Source organism: Oreochromis niloticus, linkage group LG23 (assembly GCF_001858045.2).
Source record: "Oreochromis niloticus isolate F11D_XX linkage group LG23, O_niloticus_UMD_NMBU, whole genome shotgun sequence".
Lineage (NCBI taxonomy): Eukaryota > Metazoa > Chordata > Actinopteri > Cichliformes > Cichlidae > Oreochromis > Oreochromis niloticus.
In genome coordinates this window covers 37,434,379-37,447,208 of record NC_031986.2, presented here as the reverse complement: position 1 = coordinate 37,447,208, position 12,830 = coordinate 37,434,379, and the positions used below count along the sequence as shown (strand labels likewise).

The 12,830-nt window shown below is 41.4% G+C and overlaps 1 protein-coding gene across 1 annotated transcript in view; it reads left to right on the top strand.

Moving 5' to 3' along the window:
- The first annotated feature begins 103 nt into the window (after positions 1 to 103).
- The window catches only part of scfd2 (sec1 family domain containing 2), a 105,436-nt gene continuing 92,709 nt past the window's right edge, over positions 104 to 12,830 (top strand). Inside the window, exons 1-2 of the mRNA XM_003439765.5 lie at positions 104 to 952; positions 2,378 to 2,546. Of these exons, the coding sequence (XP_003439813.1) occupies positions 139 to 952; positions 2,378 to 2,546 (983 nt within the window). The 5' untranslated portion in view covers positions 104 to 138. The remainder of the gene's footprint in view (positions 953 to 2,377; positions 2,547 to 12,830) is intronic.

The following is a 12,830-nucleotide window of genomic DNA, read 5'->3' as shown; positions in this document are numbered from 1 at the left end:
ACGTTTTAATCATGCGACGGGCCATTGCCACGTCACCTTTAAGAGACTCGTGTGTTTGTTTTGTTGGAGCTACTTAAGCTGAAATTGCTGATGTGTCTTTGATTTCGGTGAATTTAGCTGATACACGTAACTAGGAAAATGTTGGCGACTGAGGAGTTTACGCGATTCCCCCTCTTGATGTGGGAGAAGGTGCTGTCGAAGGTAAAGAAATCGGTTGTTTTCATGGATGAAAAATGTGCAGAGGCTCTCCACTGGAGTGGAGGAGCTGCCACATTATTGGAAGCTGGAGCCAGGAATTTAAAGCAGTTTTCGAGTTTCGAAGCGTGCGGTGTCAATGAGCCCAAAGCCGTGTTTGTGGTGAGCACACTGTTGAAAGGAAGGACAGTTGACATTATTAAAGACATCATATCCCTCAGTCACTTTCAGTACTGCGTTGTCTTCACCACCGTTGCTCACTCCGTGCACCTGCTCGCCAACAAAGTTACGACAGAAATGGAAGGAAGCCCTGTGTTTGAGCAGTTTGAAGAGAAATTGTGCGAGTGGATGGGAAATATGAACTACACGGCGGAAGTCATGCATGTTCCAGTTGTCTTCGCCCCTGTGTCACAGCAGTTGATAGTTACACCCCCGTTTGCGCACTTGTTCCCTCTCCTCTCGCCAGACCTGGATATCATCAATGAAAAACGACCAGAGAAGAGACGATTTGCAAGCCTGAATGATATAGACATGCACTGTCTCCCTGCTGAACTGCAAATTGAAATCAAATCCTTAGCTTCAGCATTAAATTCGATGTTTGAGGCTACAGGTACGAGAGAGGAGAGTTTTGTTCTGGGTCCAATGAGCCGCATCATAGCAGGGGAACTTGCCAATCTTCCTCAAGCAAAAAACCGAAGGAAGACAGCCCCTAATAAAGCATCAATCATCTTTGTGGATCGAACGATGGATCTTACAGGTAAAATTTGCAAACATGTTGTGTTTGATCATTCTGTGTGTTGCATAAGCCAAATAACACCAGAATCATAACAATGAGAGTGGTAAGAGTCAAGTAAATGTCTAGCACAAAGGTAAGCAGTTCATTTTCCCAAGAGGGTTTCATCTAAAGAAAGTTTAGATGGGTCTAATGAATCACCTTTTCCTTCATTTGCCTGGCTTGGTGTGTGTGGGTCATTTAGCTGGAGGACACCTGGAACCAGAATCCACATTGGGAATAAGGAAAGCCAATGGAGGCAATGTGATACTTTACTCGGCTGGGAAACCTTGGGTCCCTCCGTCCATTTAGATGTTAGTTTGACGCACACCACTTATAGGCATTGTTGCAGACCATGCACATCCTTTCAAAGAAACTGTATTCCCTGATGGCTGTGGACTCATCAGCAGGATATTGAGAACTACCACAAAGCAATGGTTTGAGGAGCACAACAACAGGTTTGAGATGTTGACTTGGCTTCCTCAGAGCTCAGTCCACTAAAATATCTGTTGGATCTGCTGGACAACCAAGTCTGATTCATGGAGGGCCACCTCAAAACTTACAGAATTTAAACTGTCTGTTGCTAATATCTTGGTGACGGATACCACAGCACAACTTCAGGGGTCTAGTGCAGACCACGCCTTGATGGGTCAGGGCTATTTTGGCAGCAAAAGGGGGACCAACACAATATTAGACAGGTGGTCATAATGTTATGCCTGATTGGTGTATATACTTTTGTTTACTGGCAACAGCCTCTTTCTTACTGTGAAAGCATATGATTCTTCATGTAAAAGAGAAAATTTAATTTAAAAATGTAAAAAAATTATGCCTCACAAATTAGGTTGATATCCTATAGATAATTGATATTAAAGAAGAATAACAGATATGCTTGGGTTTGAGCATCCCCACCAATTAGGAACTTTCTGTGTCGAGTTTCTATGATCTTTCTGTATTTCTGACTATGCATTTATACTGTTGCCTCTTTTTACAATCCTGTCTTCTGTAATTTGGCATCATTAAATACCACCCACGATGAGATTAGTTATTGCAGAGCACTGCAGATATTACCTTAGCCACCTCCAAATGAATATTTATGTCAAGTTATCCTCTGACGCACATACATTTTTGCATACTTTTCTCCCCAAGACCAACATACATATGGACAACCGTACACTCACCAGCCAGAGCTACCCATTACACCAAGTAACCTAAGTAGCCAGGGAATGTTCAGCTTATTGATGTGGCCTTCCACAACACTCCCATTTTTTTTTGTGGCTCCTTGGGAAAATTAATTGCTTACCTTTTATCTGGTATAGAAGGCACAAATTTTTGTTGTGTTGCCAAGGACTGCTGCTACATACTCAACATATATTTGTTCTTGTTTTAAATCCCCAATTTATACATTTACAGGGGCTGTTGGTCATCATGGTGACAACCTGGTAGAGAAAGTTTTGACTGTGCTAAAACTCTTACCGGGTCATGTGACAGACGTGCAGGTGGACATGCTGGAGCTCACAAGTCTGCATAAAACCCCTCACTCTAAGAATATCCTGGCCCCTGGCTGTCTTGCACAGACTCAGTGAGTGTATTTAATTTCTCTATTAATTTAGAGCAATCACCACATTCACCGTCATGTAGAATCTCATAAGGGTGACTTGGCAATAGCTCATCACATGATGCAATGACCAGCTCGGGGTGTTAGTTTTTGCCACAAGGCTACTCTGACCCCATTATTTACAATACTTGCAGAAGTACCACATATCACTTGTATACATTACATACATCTTAGTACATATTGAAGACATACGCAGCATTTTCAGCTTTAACCATAACTCTAAGCTATAATATCAGAATGTGTATTGAGATAATAATATTGTAGTCCCTTTGATATTGTTTTTGTTGTGTGATGTGTTGTAACCATTTGATCATTCATTTCACCTATTTTCAGCAATTTGTTGAAACAGTAAATGTCAGTATTGATGCAGTATTGTCGTCTGCTGTACCCTCATAGCCATAACCTACCTGCAACAATATTTCTCAAGTAAAAATCTGAAATATTTTATTTTGGCATTTCATATAATGTGTTTGCACTTTAAATTCTGAGTCCAGGGTTCTCTGGTGTTAAAAAAAAAAAAAAAAAAAAAAAAAGTGGTTTATCCAATCTTTGCTGGCAATGAGTTGCTGCCCCAAGTTAATGAGTTTAAGTATCTAACGTTTTTGTTCACAAGTGGAGTTGGAGACTGACAGCTGCTGTGGCTGTACCAGTCCAAATCAATAAACTGGTACACAAAGGTAAAGTTGTCAGTTTACTGGTTGCTCTACATGCAGTGGTATAGTGACCAAAGAAATAAGGAGGCAGATAGAAATGGCAGAAATGTCAAATCAAGTCAAATCAAATCACTTTTATTGTCACGTCACATGTGCAGGTACACTGGTACAGTACATGTGAGTGAAATTCTTGTGTGCGAGCTTCTCAAGCAACAGAGTTGTGCAAAAATACAATAACGTAAAACAAGCAAAATATAAAAATGGCTAATCTAAAAAGTAATAAATATGTGTACAATATATAAAGGTATACACATTACTGAACGTGTGTACTAAATATGTTTTTCTACGTGTGTGTGTGTGTGTGTGTGTGAGTGTGTATATAGTGTGTATATACATGTTTTACAAATGAAATAAAGTAAACAATAAAATAAGATATATAAAATATACAGAGGTTGGTATGTGCAAAACAGTGGCATTAATGTACAGTATGGAGTGCATAATGTTGAAGTTCCAGTAGTGAGGGTGAGGTGTCTATGACGTGTTCAGCAGTCTGATGGCCTGGTGGAAAAAGCTGTCTCTCAGTCTGCTGGTTCGGGACCGGATGCTGCAGAACCTCCTTCCTGATGGAAGTAGTCTGAACAGTTTATGGCTGGGGTGACTGGAGTCCTTGATGATCCTCCCCGCTTTCCTCAGGCACCGCTTCCTGTAGATGTCTTGGAGGGAGGGAAGCTCCCTCTGATGGCTGTGTGTGCTCAACCTCGGTAGTAGGGTGACGAGCTCAGTCATTGAGGAGGAGTTGACAGTAGAGCTGCTACATCCTTTTTATGTGGAGGTTGTTCCACTGAGGTGGTTTGGGGATATAACCAGAATGCCTCCTAGGTGATGTGTTTCAGGCATGTCAAACTGGGATGAGATCCCAGTGCAGGCTCACAACATGGTAGATTACGTCTGTCCGCTGGCTTTGGAACACCTTGGTGGCCAGGGAGAGGGAATTTTGCCAGTCCTAACCAGACCCTGATAAGTGGAAAAAAAAAGAAAAGAAAAAAGATGGTTGGATGGATAAAATTCTTTTGTCTAAACAGAGTTTAGACAGGTCAGCTCTCTTGCCTCACAAAGCCAGCTTTCCTTTCCTAATTTTATATGTTATGGGAAAAAACTACTTTTGTTTACAGAAAGGGCCCTGTTTCTTACAGTGAAAGCATGACTATTCATTTAAGAGAGCATTTTTTTAAGAAAATGAATTAAGCTGATATCCCACAAGTAAGTTAAATATAAATAGAGTAACAGCTATGTTTGGATTTGAACTCTACACCATTTAGGGCCTTTCTGTGTTTCCAGTTTCCATGATCTTGCTGTCCTAATGTAGTTTTCCTCTTGGTGCTCCAGCTTCCTACCGCAGTTTAGACATGCAGGCTAGATTAATTGGAGACTTTACACAATTATATTGTTGTCTCTTTTTACATCACTGTCTTCTATAAATTGGCAGTGAGTAAAAAGGCATCCTTTAACACAACCTGAAAATAGATTTCTCCCCAAGCCAGGCATACTTATGGACAAATGCACACTTACCAGCCAGAGCTACCCACTACATCAAGTGGCACATGACCAACATTAGCGCCAATAGTTGAGTGAAACCTGCCTCTGGTCTTAGCTCTGCAGATGCACATGCTAGGCGCCTGCGGTGGTGCTGTTATCCATGGCAAGGATTAGTCCTACATCATGTGTTCCATTCTGGATTTGCCCCTTTATGTGGTTGCTGGAGGAAAAGACTTTGACTGAGAAGAAGAGTTTAGTGGACTGAGCTGTCATGCAGCATGTCTGACTGCGGTGATTTCATGAATGGACTCACACATATACTGAATGCAGCAAGGGCTGTTTTGAGCTATGGTAAAGATTCTCTTGTAAGAGAACCCATTTTTCTAGTTGGTGTTCCCCTTGTAATTATGTAAGGACAACTAGGCAGGGTTACCCCAACATTTGGATGGATGTACGGTTCAAGTTTGGATTCCTATCTACCAAATACCTACGGTATACCCACAAATTACTGTAGTTGCTCTGAATAGCTTGGTTGCACATCAGAATTAAATCTGGATAATTACAAGTACAGCATCAACAAGGTTGCCCTCTCATTGTTAATTTTATGATGGTATAAATGGGCCACCCCAAGGAAAACTGGTAACAGAAACGAAGGTACCAGCCACAATCACTGTTCCTGAGCTTTTCACCAAATATGACCAGACTCCCAGCCAAACACCAGATCTTAAAACATTTAGATGATCCATTCAGATATTGTGAACAAGCTCTGCCAAGAGCTCACATTAAAAAAAAATGCAGATAAGTATTGCTGAAAGTAATAAGTAAATGACGACAGTCTCGGTGGAGAATGTCTGTGATCAGGGCCAGTTAGATCAGCAGGAGAGTTATTCCCTACGCTATCTCTAAGCAGATGATCCAGCTGAGCCTTATCACAGATGTGTAGGAGATTGAAATGTTGCTGAAGCAGAGCAAGGGAGATGCCTAGAATTCCCACTTTCTTTAACTGGCTTCAAGTGCACAGCTCGCCGCAGGAAGCGTTTATGTCAATCATTCTAATATGTTCAAGACAGAGTTTTTAGAGGTCTACTGTTCTTCCCTCCTACTGGATGTTTATTTACCCATGATTTTTTTAGCTATATTTAGCGTGGGTAACGGAGTGTTTTTATTGGTTATGTTATGTATGCCATCTCAACCCTTTAAATATTAGGTGTGGATTTAATTTAGACCTTTTGTATGATATTTCCCTCTGTAATTCCAGGATATTTTTATAGATTACTATGTCTTAAACATTCTGTGGGTGGCTGTTGATTCTAGCTCTACAGGCAAGACCCCACACTTACTGTGCAATTACTCTAGTATTGTCTTTCATAACCTGGTGTGAATTTCCGTATCCTACAGCCTGACTCTGTGGTTGTAGTAATCATGCCAGAAAGAAAGCATACAACGTGTGGGTGAGTGCACATGCAAACCTAGGCTCTACGTGCAGTGTTTTTGTACATCTACTATTGCTATGCCACTACTGTCCTTTTTTTCAGCCATTAAACGACACCAGGGTGCGCCACTTCGTGTATATAGAAAGATGATGAGTGAAAGTGGCAGTCAAAGTGTTGTTTTATATGCGCGTGTGTGTGTGTTTGTGGTCAAGTACGTTCCAGTCCCGTCTGTATAATTTGCTGTGCTTGGATTCACAGCCCTTTTGATCCTGAGTAGGACATTTGAACCCCATTGGCAGAAGGCACAGAGTTTTCCTCAGTCTCAGACTGAACCCTGCACCCCCGTCATCTGGCCGCCTTGGACCTTGATGCTGTGGCGGGAGTGTGTGCAGTGTGGGCAGAAGCAAGTATGGGTGGCCAAGGTGAACTGGGCCTGCCTTAGGAGCTGTAGAGATTGAGCCAAACAGTGTTACCGACCGCACCCTACCATGAGAAAACACTACATGGCTGCCATCTCCACAAATCTGCCCTGCAGATCCTGCATGCATACCACCAGAAAAGAGGGAAAACACCTATTTCTGTCCCAGCTGGGAAATATGAGCATGAATAAAAGCCATGAACACTGATTTCGAACAGTATGAGAAAAGTAACAAAAACAGCCTAGATAGTAAAGGGTGGAGAGGATAAAGCAAATGACAGGCAGTTGAGGATAGCTAAGCCTGTTTTTACTCTACCAAGAATAAGAGTAGAGTATGAAAAGTCACCACGCTTCTTCTACGGTTTCTCCTTATAGGTTAGAGATTGTTTTGTTATTCTATACTTACACAGTGAATAGTGGCACGAACAGCTGAATAAGTCTTTCAGTGGTTTATAAGCTTAGCAACCATTCTGCTCCTTGCCAACAGTATAGTATGAGTTCCTATACAGTCCTGCATAATGTAGACACACAAGAAGAAGGTTCTTTAAACGGGGTCAAGCATAGTTGAACTATGCTACATAGGATGTGGCTTCTGGTCAAATGTGAGGTTCTTGCCTTTGTATTTGAATGAACATTTATAGCAACTGGTTTCAGTGTTGGCTGATTTTACAACTAATGATAAATGTTTCGTATACAGAAAGTGTGCCCAAAGGAAAAGATACAAAAAGGGAAAATGACTTTCTCATTTCTTAAAAATAATAGTCAAACCAAAGTGAGAACCGGTTTTGCTTTGTATCTTTTAATTATTGCATTAAATTGTGAAAATAATTTCTTATCCTTTAATAAATTTGAGCCCATTTTCAATCTGATTTTATTCACTTTCACGTTTCCGAAAGGTTAATGACAGGTACAGCTGATTGGAAAATAAACTTTATATCAGTGTCAGAGATGCAAAGTTTTAGCCATTATAGTACATTTAGGGATGGAGTAAGCTGATGTGTCTTGTGGTTCTCCTCTTAACTTGTTTCTGTTTCATTCACTCCCTAATTCTGCTTACTCTTCTGAAGAAGGTATCTCAAGCTGAAACTCAGAGTACATCAATCAAATAGATTACTTGCACCTGAACAACATGTACTCTGTGTTCCCATCAAGACTGAGATAACATAACCTTTTCAGTCCTGTATGCTGTCTTCTGCTCTGTCGTTTAATTTTCGCTGCAGAACACAAGAGCTGTTCAGGAAACTTGGTGTGTATTAGTTAACTGAGTTGATAAAACCTCTCCCTAAAATGGTACTTTACTTCCTCCAGGCCCATTCCTTCAAAGAGCCCCTACTGCTGGCTTTTATTTGAAATGTGAATGTAGCCAAGACAGAGGAGGAGAGGAAGACTCCTGCATTTCCATTTCCCCCCATCAAGATCCTTTAATTTTTAACCTTCTCCCACATTTTAGCATTCTGCCAGTGCTGCAAAAAAGAAACTTTTTAACATGTCTTTACGATAACCCTGTTCAGAAGACTTGACTTTCTTTCACTTAGCCATAAAGATTTAATCGACATCTTTTGAAAATGATTAAGAGCTTGTTAGCCAAAAATCACCCTCACATCCCACCAACCTCCCTGGCATCCCCCTTTGTGCTCACTACACCACACCTCCCCTGAAGCTGAGCCCAGGACCACACCTCTGCCACAGAAGTGCCCATTTATTTTACTTTTTATGAATTGACACATTTCATTTTCCTAATTATTTTGGTGCATTTGATATTATTTATTTGCTGTAGCAGTTTGTAGTTGTCTTTGACGTGTTAAAGTAAATGTACATCATTTCTATGAATTAAATCACTCAGACATTTCTTTACTCCGTGCGTTTTATTTTATGTCAAAGCCTCGAACCTACATTATCCACAATGACTGATTCAATTCAGATTCAGAAATTTTAGACTAGCAGTTCCTTATGTAAACACAAGGACCAGGATCTATAGGTTATATTAACATTTTAGTGTTTAGCTCCAATCAGGACTGATTTAAGCAACATCACTTGAGGAGATTTCATTCAATTTGACTTCACATGCAGCCAACACCTATAGGGAGATTACTTTTGTACAAAATTCCTTAAGGTTCCTTTCCTTTAACCATTGCATATTTTACTGTTTTAGTGGGAGTAGTAAAAGGAAAAACCTTTTACTAATTATTAAAGGAGTGTAGTTTTAAGATACATAGAACTGACCCTCAAATTCACATCATTTTGTTTTATTTTACTATTTTTTTTATTATTTTTTATATAATAAAGCACGGTGGCACGGTGGTTAGCACTGTTGCCGCACAGCAAGAAGGTCCTGAGTTCAATTCCACCATCAGGCCGGGGTCTTTCTGTGTGGAGTTTGCATGTTCTCCCCGTGTTTGCGTGGGTTCTCTCCGGGTACTCCGGCTTCCTCCCACCGTCCAAAGACATGCAGCTTGTGGGGATAGGTTAATTGGATAATCCAAATTGCCACTAGGTATAAATGTGCGAGTGAATGTGAGTGCGAATGGTTGTCCGTTCCTGTATGTTAGCCCTGCGACAGACTGGCGACCTGTCCAGGGCGTACCCCGCCTCTCGCCCTATGACAGCTGGGATAGGCTCCAGCACCCCCCGCGACCCTGAACAGGATAAGCGGAAGCGAATGGATGGATGGATTTTTTATATATTTATTTATTTATCTTTTTTTGGTGTGCCTCTCCCATCATTTCCTCGCTTCCTGCAAAACTCCTCGGCCTCTTTTTCTCTCCATAAATTCACTGGGTTATTTGTCCCTCTCGCCAGAACACACAGACACTCAAGGCCAGGTCTGGTTTTACTCCCCCGCCCTCTTTCTCTCTCATGTCATGTCCTGTGCTAGATGGGGATGTTTACAGAAAACCCAACAGTGTTTTTTACCCCATTAAACACACTCCATAAATTAACTCACCAAGGAATGGGGCTGACCTTGCACAGTTCTGTTAGTGCATGTCTATTACGTGCAGTTCTATTGGAAAATACACAGATCTAAATCAGGTGTGATGGGAAATGGATTACTCTTTGGGTTTGCAGTTTGCTGAGTGTGAAACTTCAATACTCTTTAACACATTGGGATTAGTAATGTTGGTTTGCACTGGAGCGTAATGCAGTTTGTTAATGTCACTTTTTGCAGAGATGCCAGCGTATTCTATGAAGGAGTTTCATAGATCTTATATAAAAGATGGGCATACCCTTTAGGACTGAAAAGGGAAGTCGGTGTTTGGTTGCCTTAAGCTTCAGTCACACAAGCCTGGAGACTGGTCTATGACCCGTCTGACAATCTCTGGGAACTAGAGAAAAATCATCCACCGGTTGATGAGTGGTTTCTAGAGGTTACTGGCTGGTGTTTGGTTAAAATCAGTCTCGAAGAGAGTGCTGCACCAGAACTGTTGTTGTGATTGCTTTGGTTGCCTGTATTTTGTATGAAAGATGGAGTCAGAAGTGGAAACTGTTGCTTTCAAAGTCAAAATTATGCCTCACCACTGCAACCAGCATTTCAAAATGCAAATGCAAAACATTTCTACCGCATGGCAAGTAGTTTGCAAGTATTTGCTGTCAAGTTGATGGCTTCCATGCAAACTGTGGGTGACTGTGGGAAACTGCTAGCAATCACAACAATTCCAGGAAGGATTTTGGTGCAGAAATGTATAATGCATTGTGGTCAATTTTAGACTAGCAACTGCAGCAACCTCCAGAAAACAACCAGTTCCGGAATACACACTTTTCACAGTATGCCTGGTAGTTGCCAGATGGACGCTAACGGGTCTCTAAGCCTGTGTGAAGGAGACCTAACTTGCGCTCTGTTAATGGCTACTGAGGGGTCCAGTTCAGTAGAAGTCTGTGATTATGAAATCTCATTGCTCACTTAGCTAAAACCTCAGTAAATACTTATCTAATGAGTTTATTGTGTCAGTCGTTAGTTTTAAGTCACCACATACTCACTACATGTAATCCTGTAACTCTTAGATACCAGTGAAGGTAAGTGAGGAAATGAGGGTGTTTTGGTTTTTATGTGGGGGGAGTTTCCAGGTGGCGATCTAATTCTTTTCCTTCAGGCTTTATCAATCGTATGACTCCTTTCTGAATCATAAATACTGATTTTTGTGGCACACATACCGTAAGTGTGCGTATGCACATACATGTTTGACAAAATGATGAACTGGGGGGGCTCATGAAATCCTGAGTCACCATGGTTTAAACTCTTCTATTATGCTGCATCATACTTCCAGGAATGCTACCCAACCCCCCAACCACACGCACACCCACCCCACTTTCTTTAATGGGTTCGATGTGGTAGGAGGAACATTAACAGACATTTACATGGCCATTCTTTAAAATAGTACACAGATTTTTCTTCAAGCAAGTATTTGATGTTTAGCTATTTTAAAATGTTACAAAACTCATTACTAATAGAATTTATTTTGGGTACAAACACCCATACAGTTTAAACCCCCACTCAACATATCCAAACAAGCTAGACAGGGCATTCAACGTGATGTACACAAGTCAGGTGCAAGAGTGCCCCCTTCAGTCTCTGTGTGAGCAGCCTTTCAACTAAGAGAGCCTTCACTCTGCACTTCGCACTCAGAAAAAAAAAACACACAGATGACCAAACACGCGAACCCCAGTTTCCCAGCACCCCACCTCCTACCCCTTTCCATAGTAGACTAGTTACTCAATAAGGTTTCTGGCTGATTCTGTCTCGCACCCTGCCAATATAAACTTCACCCCCGGGGGGATTATTCTAGCTCAAACCCCCACCTTCGTCTGACCAAATGGCCTGAGGAAAGCATCAGGGGAGTGGGACGTGTGTGGTTTTTGGGGGGTTGGGTGGGCAATAAGCCAAATGAGAACCATATTTCATTCCTACTCTGCCGAGGCCCTCCAACTTACAAGAACACATGCAGATGTGCAAGGTTGTGCACAGACATATACATGCACACACCCTCAAACAAACTTGTGGTTACTTATGTATGGCTGGGTCAAGTCACAGTATTGGTATTTCAGCCATGACAAGCATGTGGGACATGATTTGATTAGTCTTAGCAGTTTTAATGCATCATCGAGTTTTCAGGGAATGGGCCCCTGCCATGGCTCTTCATTAACCAGAAAAATCTGCAAAGAATTCAGAAAATCAGGTAATTATTATGAACTGTCTGATTCATCTTTCCTTATTTTCCCAAAGTTTTTACTGTAACAGTCTTTTTGTATTTAACACTTGTCATCAGCTGAGTCGTACTTGCTGGTCTTTGTGTCTAGCTCTAGTGTGAAGATGGCGGCTGTCCCGTTGTGAGCCCCTCTTCTCCCCATCTAGCCCCTACCCACGGTCTGGAACAGATTACATCTGATATTAAACACATGGCAGCAGTTAGAAAGGAGAAAAGGCGAGCGAAGAAAAAAGTTCTTAAAAAAGACGAAAGAAAAGAAAAACAGAGTGGATTTGTCAACTAGGTCCCTCCTACCTTCTCTCTGTCCTCTGTTCATTTTCTCAGTGTAGTCTCTTTCTCTACTTTGTTTCTGGGCACTCCTGAGTATGTGGAAGATCATGACCGCTTGTCTGAATAGGTGTCAAAAGCACAGACAATGATGTAAGCTTTTTATGTCCTTTAATTCAACCAGCAAAGTTTAAGTTTTCTTATCATGAGGGGAAAAAAGAAAAGAAACTAGACCAACTTGTACAGAGACATAAAATATGTTCTGAAATTCCTATATAGAGGCTGTTTTGTAAGAAAAATGTCACTTTCTATTCATTTAATGATGATGAGGCTCCTCAGTGACACTCTTAGATTATTTTGGGGAAAGATTTGAATCTGTTTCTGCTTGCAAGCAGATGGTAATGGTCTTAAACGCATGCCTTGTCGCCAGTCTCCCATTAGAGTGTGTTTCGTAATAGCGTGTTAAGAAAAAACACTAGGGCCTGAGATGGCACAAAGACGAGTCTCAGTCTCCAGACTTACTTTTGTAAGGACGGTGGTTATCAGTCCAGAAGAATGTTGGCACACAGATCTTTTAGGTGGATGCAAAACATTCCTAATGTTCCCTCTGTTGATTTCACTTTTTTCCTGTGAGGGCTCCCATCAGGGAGTCACCAGTCCCCAACCAGTAGGCTCTCTATCACTGAGGCTTGAGCTCAATCATGCTCATCTTGTTCTGTGTACTCTGAACAAACAAGCAA